Consider the following 14,141-nt stretch of genomic DNA (forward strand, 5'->3'; position numbering starts at 1 on the left):
TCTGTCTCTCTCTTTCTCTCGCTCTCTCTGTGCCTGTGTGTGTGTGTGTGTGTGTGTCTGTCTCTCTTTCTCTCTATCTGCCTGTGTGTGTGTATGTAAGTCTCTCTCTCTCTCTCTCTCTTTCTCTGACTTTGTTTGTATGTCTGTCTGTCTCTCTCTCTCTCTGCCTGTTTGTGTGTATCTCTCTCTCTCTCTCTCTCGCTCGCTCTTCCTCTGCCTGTGTGTGTATGTCTGTCTGTATGTCTGCCTCTCTCTCTCTCTCAGCCTGTGTGTGTATGTCTGTCTGTCTCTCTCTCTCTGCTTGTGTGTGTGTATATCTGTCTGTCTGTCTCTCACTCTCTCTGTCTGTGTGTATGTATGTCTCTCTCTCACGCTCGCTGTCTCTCTGCCTGTGTGTGTGTCTGTCTGTCTCTCTCTCTGTCTGTGTGTGTGTTTTTCTGTCTGTCTCTCTTTCTGCCTGTGTGTGTGTGTATGTCTGTCTGTCTGTCTCTTTCTCTGCATGTGTCTGTATGTCTCTCCCTCTCTCTCTTTCACTTTCTCTCTGTCTGTATGTGTGTATGTCTCTCTCTCTCTCTCTCTCGGTGTGGTATCAGCTGACAGGTTTAAGGAAAGTTCTACGTGTATTTCCAATTTATTGTTAGGGTTCAACTCATCAAGGGTTACATCTGTGATGCAGGAACTACCATTTGGCCCTCCTAAAGCTCTCCTTCAGATCCCTGAGGCTCCTCTGTGGCGACTGGCTCTCCTTCAGACCCCTGAGGCTCCCCTGTGGCGACTGGCTCTCCTTCAGTCCCCTGAGGCTCCCCTGTGGCGATTGGCTCTCCTTCAGACCCCTGAGGTTCCCCTGTGGCGACTGGCTCTCCTTCAGACCCCTGAGGTTCCCCTGTGGCGACTGGCTCTCCTTCAGTCCCCTGAGGCTCCCCTGTGGCGACTGGCTCTCCTTCAGACCCCTGAGGTTCCCCTGTGGCGACTGGCTCTCCTTCAGACCCCTGAGGTTCCCCTGTGGCGACTGGCTCTCCTTCAGTCCCCTGAGGCTCCCCTGTGGCGATTGGCTCTCCTTCAGACCCCTGAGGTTCCCCTGTGGCGACTGGCTCTCCTTCAGACCCCTGAGGTTCCCCTGTGGCGATTGGCTCTCCTTCAGACCCCTGAGGTTCCCCTGTGGCGACTGCCTCTCCTTCAGACCCCTGAGGTTCCCCTGTGGCGATTGGCTCTCCTTCAGACCCCTGAGGTTCCCCTGTGGCGACTGGCTCTCCTTCAGACCCCTGAGGTTCCCCTGTGGCGACTGGCTCTCCTTCAGACCCCTGAGGTTCCCCTGTGGCGATTGGCTCTCCTTCAGACCCCTGAGGTTCCCCTGTGGCGACTGCCTCTCCTTCAGACCCCTGAGGTTCCCCTGTGGCGATTGGCTCTCCTTCAGACCCCTGAGACTCCCCTGTGGCGACTGGCTCTCCATCAGACCCCCGAAGCCCCCCTGTTGTGGCCCACTCTCTATTAGACCCCCGTGGCTTGGTGAGTTCCTCTTCCGATTTCTGAGGCTTTTCTGCGTCTGTGACATCAGGTCTCTCATCAGACCCGTGCTGTTCCCCCGCGTGTCCATCCCCCTCTCCCTCTCCCCTGGGTTCCCCCGGGCGGTCCCCTGTCTCCTCTTCCTGCGTTGGTTCCGTTACCTCAAACGTCCCGTCCATGTTGAACTGCAGCCGCATCCCGTACAGGAAGAACACACCCAGTGAAGGGTCCTTGTGTCCCTCTGGAACATTATCGGGCTGGACGACGAACCAAGCATTATGTACCTCGCGCCCGAACGCCTTAAGGCACAAGTCTAAGGCCACGTACGGAATGGGGAGTTCGTAATCCACTCCAACTATGGTTTTCCCATGCACAGGCTGCAGGGGCAAGTCGAGCTCCTTCGCCAGACTCAGGGGGCCATCGATGTAGCCCCCAGAGGCTGTGTCGACCTCCACTTCGATGTCTTTCCCATGAATGTTCGCTATGGTCTTCGGCATGTCCCATGGGGCATCGTTTTTGTACTCACGGAAGGTTAGTCTGTTCTTATCGAAATCAATGATGCAGCAATAGCCCTCAAGAAAATCGAGACCAAGCAAGTTGTGATGAAAATTTAACTTTTCTTTAACTATGAACAGGTTCAGCATTTCATAGTCATTGATCCTAACATTGAGAACCAAATATTTCAACTCCCCGTTACCGAGTCTCTTCAAGTCGCTCTCCTCAAACCCCAAGACGGTCATTTGCTTTCTACAAATGGAGGTGAGGTTACTCCCGGTATCCACCACGAACAGAACGGGGATCCCTTCGAGCTCAATCTCTACGTGAGGGAGATAGGATTCGTCGACGGTGATGATGTCTATCGTCTCGTTGATTATTATCCGAGTTTTCGGGGCGGCGCCGGTTGCCTCTGGCGATTCCTCTTCCGTCTGCCTCTTGGGAGATTTTCGTCTCTCGCCTGAAGGGGGCTGTTCCGGTGGGTCCACAGGAGTTTTATCTTTCGGGGGAAAAACAAACTCAGTCATGGCCGGTTTGGAACAGATATGGAAAGGATTCAGAAGATGAACATTGATAGTTGCGACAAAACAAAAATGAGTGCCTTAATAAGGGCGTAAACTACAGCAAAGGATGAAAAATTGCCGTAAGATAAAGTATAGCATTCTCACTTAACATTACCTATTAACAATAGTCTGAATAGCCCAAAAATAACTTTTACTTAGTCTTATATCCCAATATGAATTACTTGTGATATAAAGGGGAAAATAGGGGGAAAAATCACTAAATGACCTCAATTTGACGAGCCAATGAAATATGTTACATAGTAAGAGATTTTCTCGTCATTTGAGTGTGTCCAGGGTATGGCAATAATGCATGGGCAGTCATTTGACCATTCATTGACGGACACCTGAAGTCGTACTGCATGGCTCCTCCAATGAGGTCACACAGAACCTCATTTCTATCCATGTACACACATGCACATTATTAAAACACATACATTCAAATATATCCATATACACCGAGGTATGCGCATCCACACACACACGTATATACTCGTATATATACACACAGTCTGTACACCATATCCATCCATGTACAAGTATGTGCATCCACGCACATATATATACACCTATCAAAACATGTGTACATCCATACACACGAGTGTATACATCCATATATACACACGTACGGCCAATTCCTTGCTTATGTAGGGATTTTTACAGATTTGAGCTTCATACTTTTTTTGTCTTTTTTTAAGAACTTTCATAAAGGAGTGAAATTAATGAACAATAAATAGGAAAAGGACTTCGACAAATTCATGCATTATATTTCCCAACTTCTAAAATAAACTCGCTAATATCTATTCGGTCGCGAGTGGGAACTTTGAAAGGAGGTGAGTGTGATTTTTTTTTTTTTTTTTTTTTTTTTTTTAATCAAGTCATGTATTAACAGAATCCCGTTGCTATGATTATTGTTTGGTGATATGTCATTTAAATATCATACTTAGAGAAACGAAAGGCAACAAAAAAATAACAACAAGCACACGTGGAAATCTTGCAACATTTTTTTTTTTTTTTTTTTGCTTTGACAGAATAACTTATTTCAACATCTATGAGCCTTGCAAACATGATCAGTCCTTGAGACGGTGAAAATAATCCGACCGTTTTCTCTAGAGAATTCACGTGTGTCTATCCATGTGGCATGTCAGTGTTGAAATTGCATCCATGTGGTGTGTGTTTATGTGGATTTTTGCATTCATGTGGGGTATGCTTGTTTTGAATCCGTACCCATGTGGCGTATGTTTATGTGGATTTTTGCATTCATGTGGGGTATGCTTGTTTTGAATCCGTACCCATGTGGCGTATGTTTATGTGGACTTTTGCATTCTTGTGGCATGTGCTTGTTTTGAATCCGTACATATGTGGCGTATGTTTATGTGGACTTTTGCATTCTTGTGGCATGTGCTTGTTTTTAATCCGTACCCGTGTGGCGTATGTTTATGTGGATTTTTTTCATTCATGTAGGGATGTGCTTGTTTTGAATCTGTACCCATGTGGCGTGTGTTTATATGGATTTTTGCATTCATGTAGGGGTGTCCTTGTTTTGAATACGCGTGTGCTCATGTGACTACATGTTGAATCTGTACCCATATAGTCCCTGTATATTGAATCTACATCCATCACGTATATCTATCTTTCCAACCCATCTTCATGTCTCACCTGGCGACACTGAGCTTCCTCCACAGTCGTGCTCCATGGCTGTCGCTTCGCCGGAAAGGAAGTGATGTTTTACGGAGAGAAGAAGCTCGGACAACTGCAAGGCTCTCTACGACATCGGCGAACCTGTTGATAACAGTAATGATGATGGTAAAGGTTCATGATAATCATGACGATAATGGTTATATCGATGATGTTGGGGATCATGATAATAATAATGATAATGATGATAACAACAATGATAATGTCAATGATTATACTGATAACGATGATGATGATGATGATGATAACCGTGATGATTAGTATTATCATTATCATTATCATCATCAATATGTTGCTAATCATTGCATCAACGTCAATAAATGTAGTAAAAACTACAATATTAAGGATAATACAGATATTGATGATCACATAATCATTATAACAATAACATCACCACTTCAACTACTACTGCTGCTGTTCATAATGATGATGATAATAATTATTTGCACAGCTATGGCGCGACCTTTGAACATGACCTCTTGTTTGTTGTTGACATGACCTCTTGTTTGTTGTTGACGTTGAAGTTTTACTTCTTCTAACTGGCAAAAAAAGTTTCAAATAGACTATGATATAATCGAGGTTTCACGCCTTCAATCACATAATACGATCACGTACCACGGTCGCATCCTTGGCCGGCGACTCGGAGGAGGGCCAGGGAGGAGGGAAATAAAGGAGGGGAATAAAGGAGGGAAAGGGCGAAAGGAGAGGGCGAGACGGAGGGACTGGTGGAGCGAGGAGGTCGGAGGCGTGGCGTCGCCGTGACATATGCCGCGAGGAACGGGGGTTTTACGTGTAAAGCAGAGCCAGTGTTGCGTGTGCGAGGTCAAGAGGGGTCAGGGAGGGGTCAAAGTTCAAAACGCGACGACAAAACATGTAAGCGGAATGCGAGGCGTCGACGTAAGAGAAAAGAGGAAGGAGAAGAAGGGGAAAGAGGAGAGAGAGAAGGGAGGAAGGGTCGGAAAGGGAGAATGAAGAGAGGAGGAGGGAGAGGAAGGGGAAACAGGTGAGAGAGAAGAGAGGAAGGGTCGGAAAGGGAGAATGAAGAGAGGAGGAGGGAGAAGAAGGGGAAAGCGGAGAGAGAGAAGGGAGGAAGGGTCGCAAAGGGAGAATGAAGAGAGGAGGAGGGAGAAGAAGGGGAAAGCGGAGAGAGAGAAGGGAGGAAGGGTCGCAAAGGGAGAATGAAGAGAGGAGGAGGGAGAAGAAGGGGAAACAGGAGAGAGAGAGAAGAGAGGAAGGGTCGGAAAGGGAGAATGAAGAGAGGAGGAGGGAGAAAAAGGGGAAAGAGGAGAGAGAGAAGGGAGGAAGGGTCGGAAAGGGAGAATGAAAAGAGGAGGAGGGAGAAGGGAATAGTGGAGAGAGAGAGAGAAGAAACGTATAATAATGTGGATTCGTGTTCCACTTAGTCTGCCACCAATATAATGGTGCGGATGCGTATTAGTCTTCGTCATCCGCCATGGATATCATAATGTGTGTGGTGATATTATGGTGTGTGCTTGGGTAGCGTAGTGTACAGTGAACAGGCATGGCAGCGGTGCCCAGGGAGGAGCGGGGGGGGCGTCTTGCAATGCCCGCGATTGCGAACGATCTCTCTCGACTATTTTATGTTGGTATAATCGCACTCCTTTTCGAAACATTTCATAATGGAAAACATGAAAGAATCTGAATGAACACAGATTTAGATAAACATAGGTCACATGAGGGTAACCTGGTGAAGGAACAAGGGGTATCTTATGTACTATGGGGAGTAACAGGAGAATTATGTTTACAGTACGAAAAAAACAACAACAAAAAGATGAGGGATGTTAAGCATTGATGAAACATACTGATCATTTGAATGTCGATAATAATAATCGTTATACATATATGGATACTGATTAGGCACTTTGCAACGAGCATTTTGAGTATAAACAAGACATATTCATACACACAGATATAAGAATGACAGCATGGAAAACATTCGCGAGCAGTAAGGGTTGGATTGGCGTGTTTTGAGGTCCGTTCCTCATTGGCACGGCTTTTCTGGTCGTAGAAGTATTGGCATCGGGAGAAACGAAAGGTGAGAGAGATCGTGAGAAAGGGTCACTGCAGAAGGGACGAAGGGGAGAATGGATAGAGGAGAAGGGAGAGGGAGGGGGAAGTGGAGAGAGAGGGGAGGCATGGGACAGGGGAGAGGGGACAGGAGGAAGGGACGGAAAGGGAGAATGGATAGAAAAGGAGGAAGAGGAAGGGGGAAGTGGAAAGAGAGGGGAGGCATGGGGCAGGGGGGAGCGGGGAGAGGAGGAGGAAGAGGAAGGGGGAAGTGGAGAAAGAGGGGAGGCACGGGGCAGGGGGGAGGGAAAGGAGGAAGGGACGGAAAGGGAGAATGGAGAGAAGAGGAGGGAGAGGGAGGGGGAGGTCCCTGTCTGCCTGCCTGTCTCGCTATGTCTCTCTCTATCTGTCTCGCTATGTCCCTGTCTGCCTGCCTGTCTCGCTATGTCTCTCTCTATCTGTCTCGCTATGTCTCTCTCTATCTGCCTCGCTATGTCCCGGTCTGCCTGCCTGTCTCGCTATATCTCTCTCTATCTGTCTCGCTATGTCTCTCTCTATCTGCCTCGCTATGTCCCTGTCTGCCTGCCTGTCTCGCTATGTCTCTCTCTATCTGTCTCGCTATGTCCCTGTCTGCCTGCCTGTCTCGCTAGATCCCTGTCAGTTTGTCAGATGAAAACAGTCAAATGCCAGCTCTGTTAACCTAGAAATGTTAGGTTCAGCGTCTCTCTCGTGACTGGGTATCTCGAAAGACTTGGTAAAAAAAAAAAAAAAAAAATCAGTGCACATTTTAACAAAGCGATTAATCTCCTGAAATCAGGTTCGGTCTTAATAGTTTCTTTTGTTTGTTTGTTTGTTTTTTTTTCCTGAGATTTTTTGGGATATTATGGAGGAAGGTTAAGATGCCTATTTTTTTTTTTTTTACATAGGCCTACCTATCTTTTGTACAGCTACTCTTGAGTTTCATAGAATGGCATAACGACCAATGAATTGCGTGAATATAGATAATATAATAAGCTTGTTCGAAACTTGAAAAAAAAAACTGCCGGAGTTCTCTGCGTATTTCCAAGCGGTAAGCCTACACAGGATTTTAACTTTTTATTTTGAGTAAAATGCAAAAGAAAATGTTCTTTATTGATCGTACTCGTTTTACGTGTGTAACTATAAAATCATTATAGCACAAAATTCCAAACGCCATTTGTTTAACGGTGACATGACAATTATTTCCCGCCAAAAGAAAACATTGCCAAGGTGAGATGATGCAGTAAACATACACTGCTTGTTCCTCAACCTTGTTTGTGTTTGCATGTGTGTTTGTATGTATGTACATGGGTGTACGAAAACATAACTTTACACGGATGTTCATGTGCAGATCTGTGTAATATGTTGTGTATGATATGTATGGAAATAGAGATACATGTATGTGTGTGATGTGTGTGATGTATGTATGTATGTGTGTGTGTGTGTGTGTGTGTGTGTGTGTGTGTGTGTGTGTGTGTGTGTGTGTGTGTGTGTGCACGCGCGCGCATGGAAGCACACATGTATATGTATATAGATGTACATGCGTGTACACGGATATATTGTACGTATGTGTACCTGTGTACATTTTATGATGCCGACCCTGGTACCACTACCATCAGCGTGACAACGTGCTATCTGAAACTATCCACATGAAAAACTAGCAATTTGCGAAATCCTAAAAAAAGAAAAAAAAAAGAAAAAGAAAAAGAAGAGGAAGAAGAAGAAGAAGAAAAAAAAAATGTAGATCCAGGCCAAGAGATCTTCATTCAGACACACGTGCTGTAGACCCCAAATAAATCAAGAAAAATCTCTGACATCGGCCAAGAAAAAATAATAATTTGGTATTTGCTCAGTAACGTTTCAACCAAACTATGTTTTTAGACCATGAACCTTCAAGAAAAATATGAAAAACAGTAATAAAAACAATAATCGTATCCCTTCATTGGACAAAGTCTACGGCCCGCCTTAACCTCAGAATTTCCCTTGACCGAGAGAGACATTCTAAGATTGACGCTTTAAATGAACATACAGACACATATCAACGATGCTTAATAGTTTTTAAGCATCTAAAAACACAGTAACGCGCTTCAGAAAACAAAAGGAAGTCTAAATTTTCGAAAAGGGAGCGACACCCACCTGGTCAGACCACGCCTCGCTGCCACACTGACAGTTTATCAACAAGAAAAAAGTCCTCTCGAATGTTAAAAAAATAAAACGTAAGATGACATTCTTTCTCATTAAATGGCGTTAAGTATTATAGCTTCACTGTAGTAAAAACTCACGAAGAGAAATTGCTTCAATCAGGATATTTTTACCCAGATGTTTCTCTTCACTCGAACGCGGTTAAGCACATGGTGGCCACGTGACACTCTGGCTAAGTAGAAGCTATGGTTGAATCATGAATAAATGTTAAGTATACTCCACGGTTCCTATTCCTCTGTTTGTAAGATATTCACTACTTGATGTAAGATAGGACGGTATTCCTGAGTGTCAGCCAGAGCTCTATTGCTTGCCTTTGGAAATCCACCAGCTGAAAAAAAGTCTTTAGAAAAAGGTCCGAGAAGCTGCCATTACGCACTCGGGTATGGCGTATGTTTTTTTTTTATTATCATTATTATTTATGTATATATTTATATATACCGCTTTTCCTTTATTATTTCGTGTTTGGTTTTCACGGTGAATAATCATAATGTCAATATTTCATAGACTTTTACACAGCGACTTACGCTAACCGTACCTTGAAGTATATCCTATATATATCATAATTTTTCGTAATTTCCATAATTACCTATTCAGGTTTTCAGTGATAACCAATCTTCAAGTATCGTTACAACATAAAATATCATTCCATTGCGATAGACGTGTTTTGTAAACATGTGGGGCCTCGTCACGTGATGGCCTTGAAGTGTTCCTTTACGTTCGGGAAATGAACCGTTATGATACAAAGTCACTAGTTTAAAAAGAAAAGTTGACAGTAAATATACATATATCATGGAGACATTGTTTTCAAGCCGTATTTACCATTTTGTTTGGAAGAGGATTGAGAATTTAATTTTTTTTTTTTTTTTTTTTTTTTTTACACTGCTATGATTCGGTACTATTTCAAATGAAGAAAATAATTCGTTTTAATGCTATTTTATTATTACTATCTAAATGTGCTGATATCTTTGTTCCAATAAGGGAAAGTGAGAGGTAATAAACGCCTAATTCTAACAATTTTCTAAGAGAAACAAATTGTTTACGCATCATCATCAACTCTTTCTCATTTTCTTGTTTACTTATTTGTTTTTATATATATTGGGAGGGAATGTTTCTAATATTTTCTGAAAATCTAAAGAACAACAACAGTAAAATTCGCCTCAACAAGAAGAGAACGCAAATATATTTTTTGGGCGCGTTTCCCCTCACGTGAAAATCCTCTATAATCTGGTTTCAAAAGTTTAAAGCTTCACCAATATCTATAGATTGGTTTCTGATATTCCAAGTCTACCTGAAAATGCCTATTTTGTTTTTCTTGCGCGAATGCATGTCACACAGTGCGACATCGCAGTCGGAAAAATTACCAAAGCCATGTATAAATTACTCAGTTTTTGCCGAATTATCTATTTGTTGGAATCAATTGGTATGGCCAGTGAATAAACAAATTTCTAAACCGTGAATGGAATGAACAAAATTGGAAAATAGATCTACATGCAAGAAAAATATAAGATTAGTAAGATATGCATTAATATTAAAACTTCTATAAAAGATAAGTACTGTTCTGAGTAACTATCGCTGACTTGGGGAAACCTTCTCCCCCTCCTCCCCCCTCCTCTTGCCCCCCCCCCTTCCCTCCTCCTTCTCCTGCTCCTATCCCATAGCCAACTGACTGACGTAAATTAATATGTAATATATCAGTTTAATCTTGTGTATTGACCTGAGATATCCTATTTCCTGTATCCCCTTCCGCCTGCCAGCCACACCTGGCTCCCGACTGCAACTAGATTTGCTAGCCCAGTAAGGCGGTGAAAGTTATCCTAAAGTTACCTGTATCGCCGCCATACTAACAGTGAATATGAGCAAGGGTAAATGAGACAGAGGAAGAGAAGAAAGACAGGAGTGATCAGAACAAAACGACAGAGCACACAGCTCTGAGTACGTCCATTTGTTCTCCCACTGCTGACAACTGGGGTTTCTAGCTGTTTACAGATCTATAAGTGACCTCTTTATTTTAGGAAATGCAGCTTGATGAATTACCTTGTCGAAAGAACGGCTAAATAATGGTCAAATATACAGACTGCTGGATTTATATGGGTAAAAAAAAAAATTGGTTTGTTAATCTTGTGATATTCCTCCTCCTCTTCCTCTTCATCTTCCTCCTCTTCCTACTCCCCCTCCTCCTCCATTAAACTTTTTACCTAAGACACGTAATTGACATGGTAATCAATGACCAATATTCTCTTTTGGGACTTTGGAAATGACCACGCTGACACAACAGGTCACCGGCTTTGAAAATGTTCAATCAAAACTACAAAAGAATCGTAAGTGTACACCTTGCAGTATATACGTTGCGGATAATTTCATCCATATTGTCTACTGAAGTCCTCCACCCACAAAAAGGGATCCGAAATGTTTACTGTTATCTTATCTGACTCGTATATTGTATGATCCTTTCTGTCCTGCCGGAGTGAACGAGTATGCCACTGATCTTTGACATTTATCTGTATCTTTCACTATCAAGAAGGTAGAGGTTATAAACGCTGGAAAATGTCTTAAAATGGTCCGTAGCAACGCCCCCTTCCTCCTCCTCCTCCATTGATAAAAATGATGATTAACTAATCTAAATTATTAGGGGAAGAAGTAATAGACTTACGACTTGGAACAAATCATACCAGGCTGGTGTGTATCGGTGTGACTGATACCTTTGAAGCTCCACCGGGGTTGGTATTCTCAGCTCCACCGGGGTTATTATCTTCGGTTCCACTGGAAGGGGAAGCTTCGCTGGAGTTGGGGTTCTCAGCTCCAGCGGGAAAGAAGCTCCACCGAGGTTCCTTCCGGGACTCCGCCTCCTTGTCCGCACCGTTCAAAAGCGAGACTGACTCGGGGGCGCCAGGAAGACCTTGAGAGAGAAATTGCAATCTTGTCGCAAAGCATTGCGCAACAGTCATATCGGCGTACTGAATCGCAACATATGATGCATTAAAAATCATGAAATATATCAATATGTGTATATGGCTAAAGGTATGTGTGCTTCTAATACTACGAAAATGCCCGGGCGTCTGAATGTGCATGTGTCTTTATATCTATGTGTACCTGAACAGCTACCAGTCCTTGCGAGTGAGTGAGTCTACGTTGTTATGGCAGCGCGTCACAGAAACGCAAGGTTATCAGCGCCATATCCTTCTTGTTCAGCACAGCGCCAGGACATGATAAGGATGGGGTGTGGCAGGAGCGAAGGATGCGAGGAAGGATGGAAAGGGAAGAGGCAGAGAAAGGCAAGAAAGAAACAGAAGTGATATACCTGTAACGTTTTTTTTATTTTTTTATTTTTTATTATTATTATTTTTTTATCATTTTTAAAAAATCGAAGGTCTCCCTCTCCCTCCCCCTTTTGATGTAACGTGACGCAATCGCCACCACCTGGAGCACTTGCGGGTAGGCACCCTGGCCCCCCCCCCCCCCCCCCCCCCCCCGAACTTATGACGTGTCGCATCCCCCCCTCTCTCCACATGATGTCATCCCCGCTCCTCCATACTTCCTATTGAAATCTACGCTCGCCACCGTCTCTCACTCTCTCCCCTCTCTCTCCCAGCCCTCTCCTCCCCTCTTACACTAACAAGGATCCTCTCCTAGACCCCATCCTCCATAGGTCGTTGCCATAGTGACTGCTGGCCCTAAGGTTAAGATCAGAGAGGGGTCTAAGGAGCTGTTCATATTAGGCAGTCAAGAGAACTGCAACTTTTTAACACACTCACACACACACACACAATCCTTCCCTCCCTTTCTTCATCAGCCATGTGCGCTGAGAGATAGAGAGACCAAAGAGAAAGTTCCGCTATGCCCTCTCTTTAGCCCGGGGGGGGGGGGGGGCCCCGATTAAGAAACAAGGGATGAGTTAGAGTTATAAAGAGATGCTCAGCGGCAGTAGGATCATGCTATGCAGTTTCCTCAGGGCCGGACGTGCGCTTGGTAGGACACGAAGGAGGATTTTAAGGCTATTTGAAGTTAAGCACAGAAGGGAAGACCAGCCCTTGCATTTTCTTTGAACCTGAGTGGGTGGGTGGGTTGGCGGGTTTAATACATACATACATACATATGAGAAAGAGAGAGAGAGAGAGAGAGAGTGTAAGGCACTGGTATTGATATTATGTAACACAAGACATTGATCATGAATGTCTACTTAATTCAATGCAATATCGATGGCAGTGTGTCTTGACCTGACGCATCCTGCTTCCTGTGTTCGTTTCCGCCTCGAAACACAAGCTTTTCTAGGCAGCTGTGTTTGCTAACGGAAGCCCTGAGGCGAAGAAAGTGACTAAGATTTGTACGTAAGGACATGTAAGGATCACCCAGACTGACAGATCAGGATAGAGAGGTCAGACAGACAGACTAGACTCACTAGAGCGAACCGCTCTGACCTCTGGCCTTCGGCCAGGGTCTAGTGTATTAGAGTCCACAATAAAGACCATGGCACGTGAACGTCTGTCTCTTTAACCACCGCATCACAACCAAGGCATCGAGTGGTTCTAACAACTGCTCTCTGTGGTGGGTTACAACTAGTGCCAGTAGGTGGCTTACAAACTGGTGCCAGCTGGTGGTTTACAAACTGGTGGCACTGGTGGGTTACAAACTGATGGCACCGGTGGCACAGGGTGTTTGCAGAGAGAGAGAGGGATGGATGGATGGAGGGAGGGAGGGAGGGAGGGAGGGAGGGAGAGAGAGAGAGAGAGAGAGAGAGAGAGAGAGAGAGAGAGAGAGAGAGAGAGAGAGAGAGAGAGAGAGAGAGAGAGAGAGAGAGAGAGAGAGAGAGAGAGATGATAATAGAGAAAGACATCAAGAAGGAATTAGGGTCATCTCATAGCCGATGGGAAAGCTAAGCCGCACAATTTTTATTGCATTTCTCAACAAAGCCTTCAGAACCAGATGATCATATTTCGCTGCAATACATATCCAGTAAAGGAGGATATCCCATTTTATTCTCTTCTCCATCGCTTTTACTCCATTAATGGGAAGTTGGCGAAGCTGATAACCAATATTTTTCTCCTTTGTCTCTTTCTTCTGCGGAAGCGCAGCTGAAAGACAACAAGAACAACACTAATAGAAATAGATAAATGGATAAACTAAGAGATAGAAAGAAGGTAAAGACTACTCACTGCAACGCAAGAGGTTGATTATTGGATGAAAACAGCCAGCGCCTACCTGAGATGCGGACGTCCTCTTCCTTCTGGAATTTGGCGACGCCGAAGATGTAAACAAGACCGGTTGAAGGAAGGTGGCGCTCATCCCGAAATCCTTCAAAGATTATTGTTAGCAAATCAGTTGTTTTTATTGGCACATTGTGGTGAAAGGCAAAGATATACAAACAGAAAATCGATAATGAGATATAAAGTATACATGACTGGTGATCCATTTTGAAATGATGAAAACTCATTAGACGGAGTCGGTAGAAATGATAGCAACAACGAAATTGACAAACAATAAAAATAGAAAATACTTAATGTAATAAATTAACAAGACGATGTGTTACATTAACTTGAGGAAGCAAAATAGTCCACTACTACATTCAGATTCTAATATAAATTCAAAGAGATTTATTATCAAACACACATTTTAAAACCGAATCTAACCCACATTTGGCAA

The 14,141-nt window shown here is 43.9% G+C and overlaps 1 protein-coding gene across 2 annotated transcripts; it reads right to left on the reverse strand.

Moving 5' to 3' along the window:
• Positions 1-618: 618 nt before the first annotated feature.
• LOC122249337 (uncharacterized) lies at positions 619-11,358 on the reverse strand. 2 transcript variants are annotated; one of them, XM_043010106.2, is made up of 3 exons: positions 11,174-11,358; positions 4,218-4,340; positions 619-2,497 (listed from the first exon to the last, which is right to left on the reverse strand). In XM_043010106.2, the coding sequence occupies exons 2-3, from the start codon at positions 4,252-4,254 to the stop codon at positions 696-698; spliced, it is 1,839 nt and encodes a 612-aa protein (XP_042866040.2). In that variant the 5' UTR covers positions 4,255-4,340; positions 11,174-11,358; the 3' UTR covers positions 619-695. The 2 variants fall into 2 exon arrangements, with proteins under 2 accessions (XP_042866040.2, XP_042866039.2); XM_043010105.2 differs by lacking the exon at positions 11,174-11,358 and adding an exon at positions 8,439-8,569.
• Positions 11,359-14,141: the final 2,783 nt, after the last annotated feature.

The sequence above is a fragment of the Penaeus japonicus genome, unplaced genomic scaffold (assembly GCF_977035675.1).
Source record: "Penaeus japonicus unplaced genomic scaffold, GWHDUDI00000001_assembly GWHDUDI00000005, whole genome shotgun sequence".
Classification (NCBI taxonomy): Eukaryota; Metazoa; Arthropoda; class Malacostraca; order Decapoda; family Penaeidae; genus Penaeus; species Penaeus japonicus.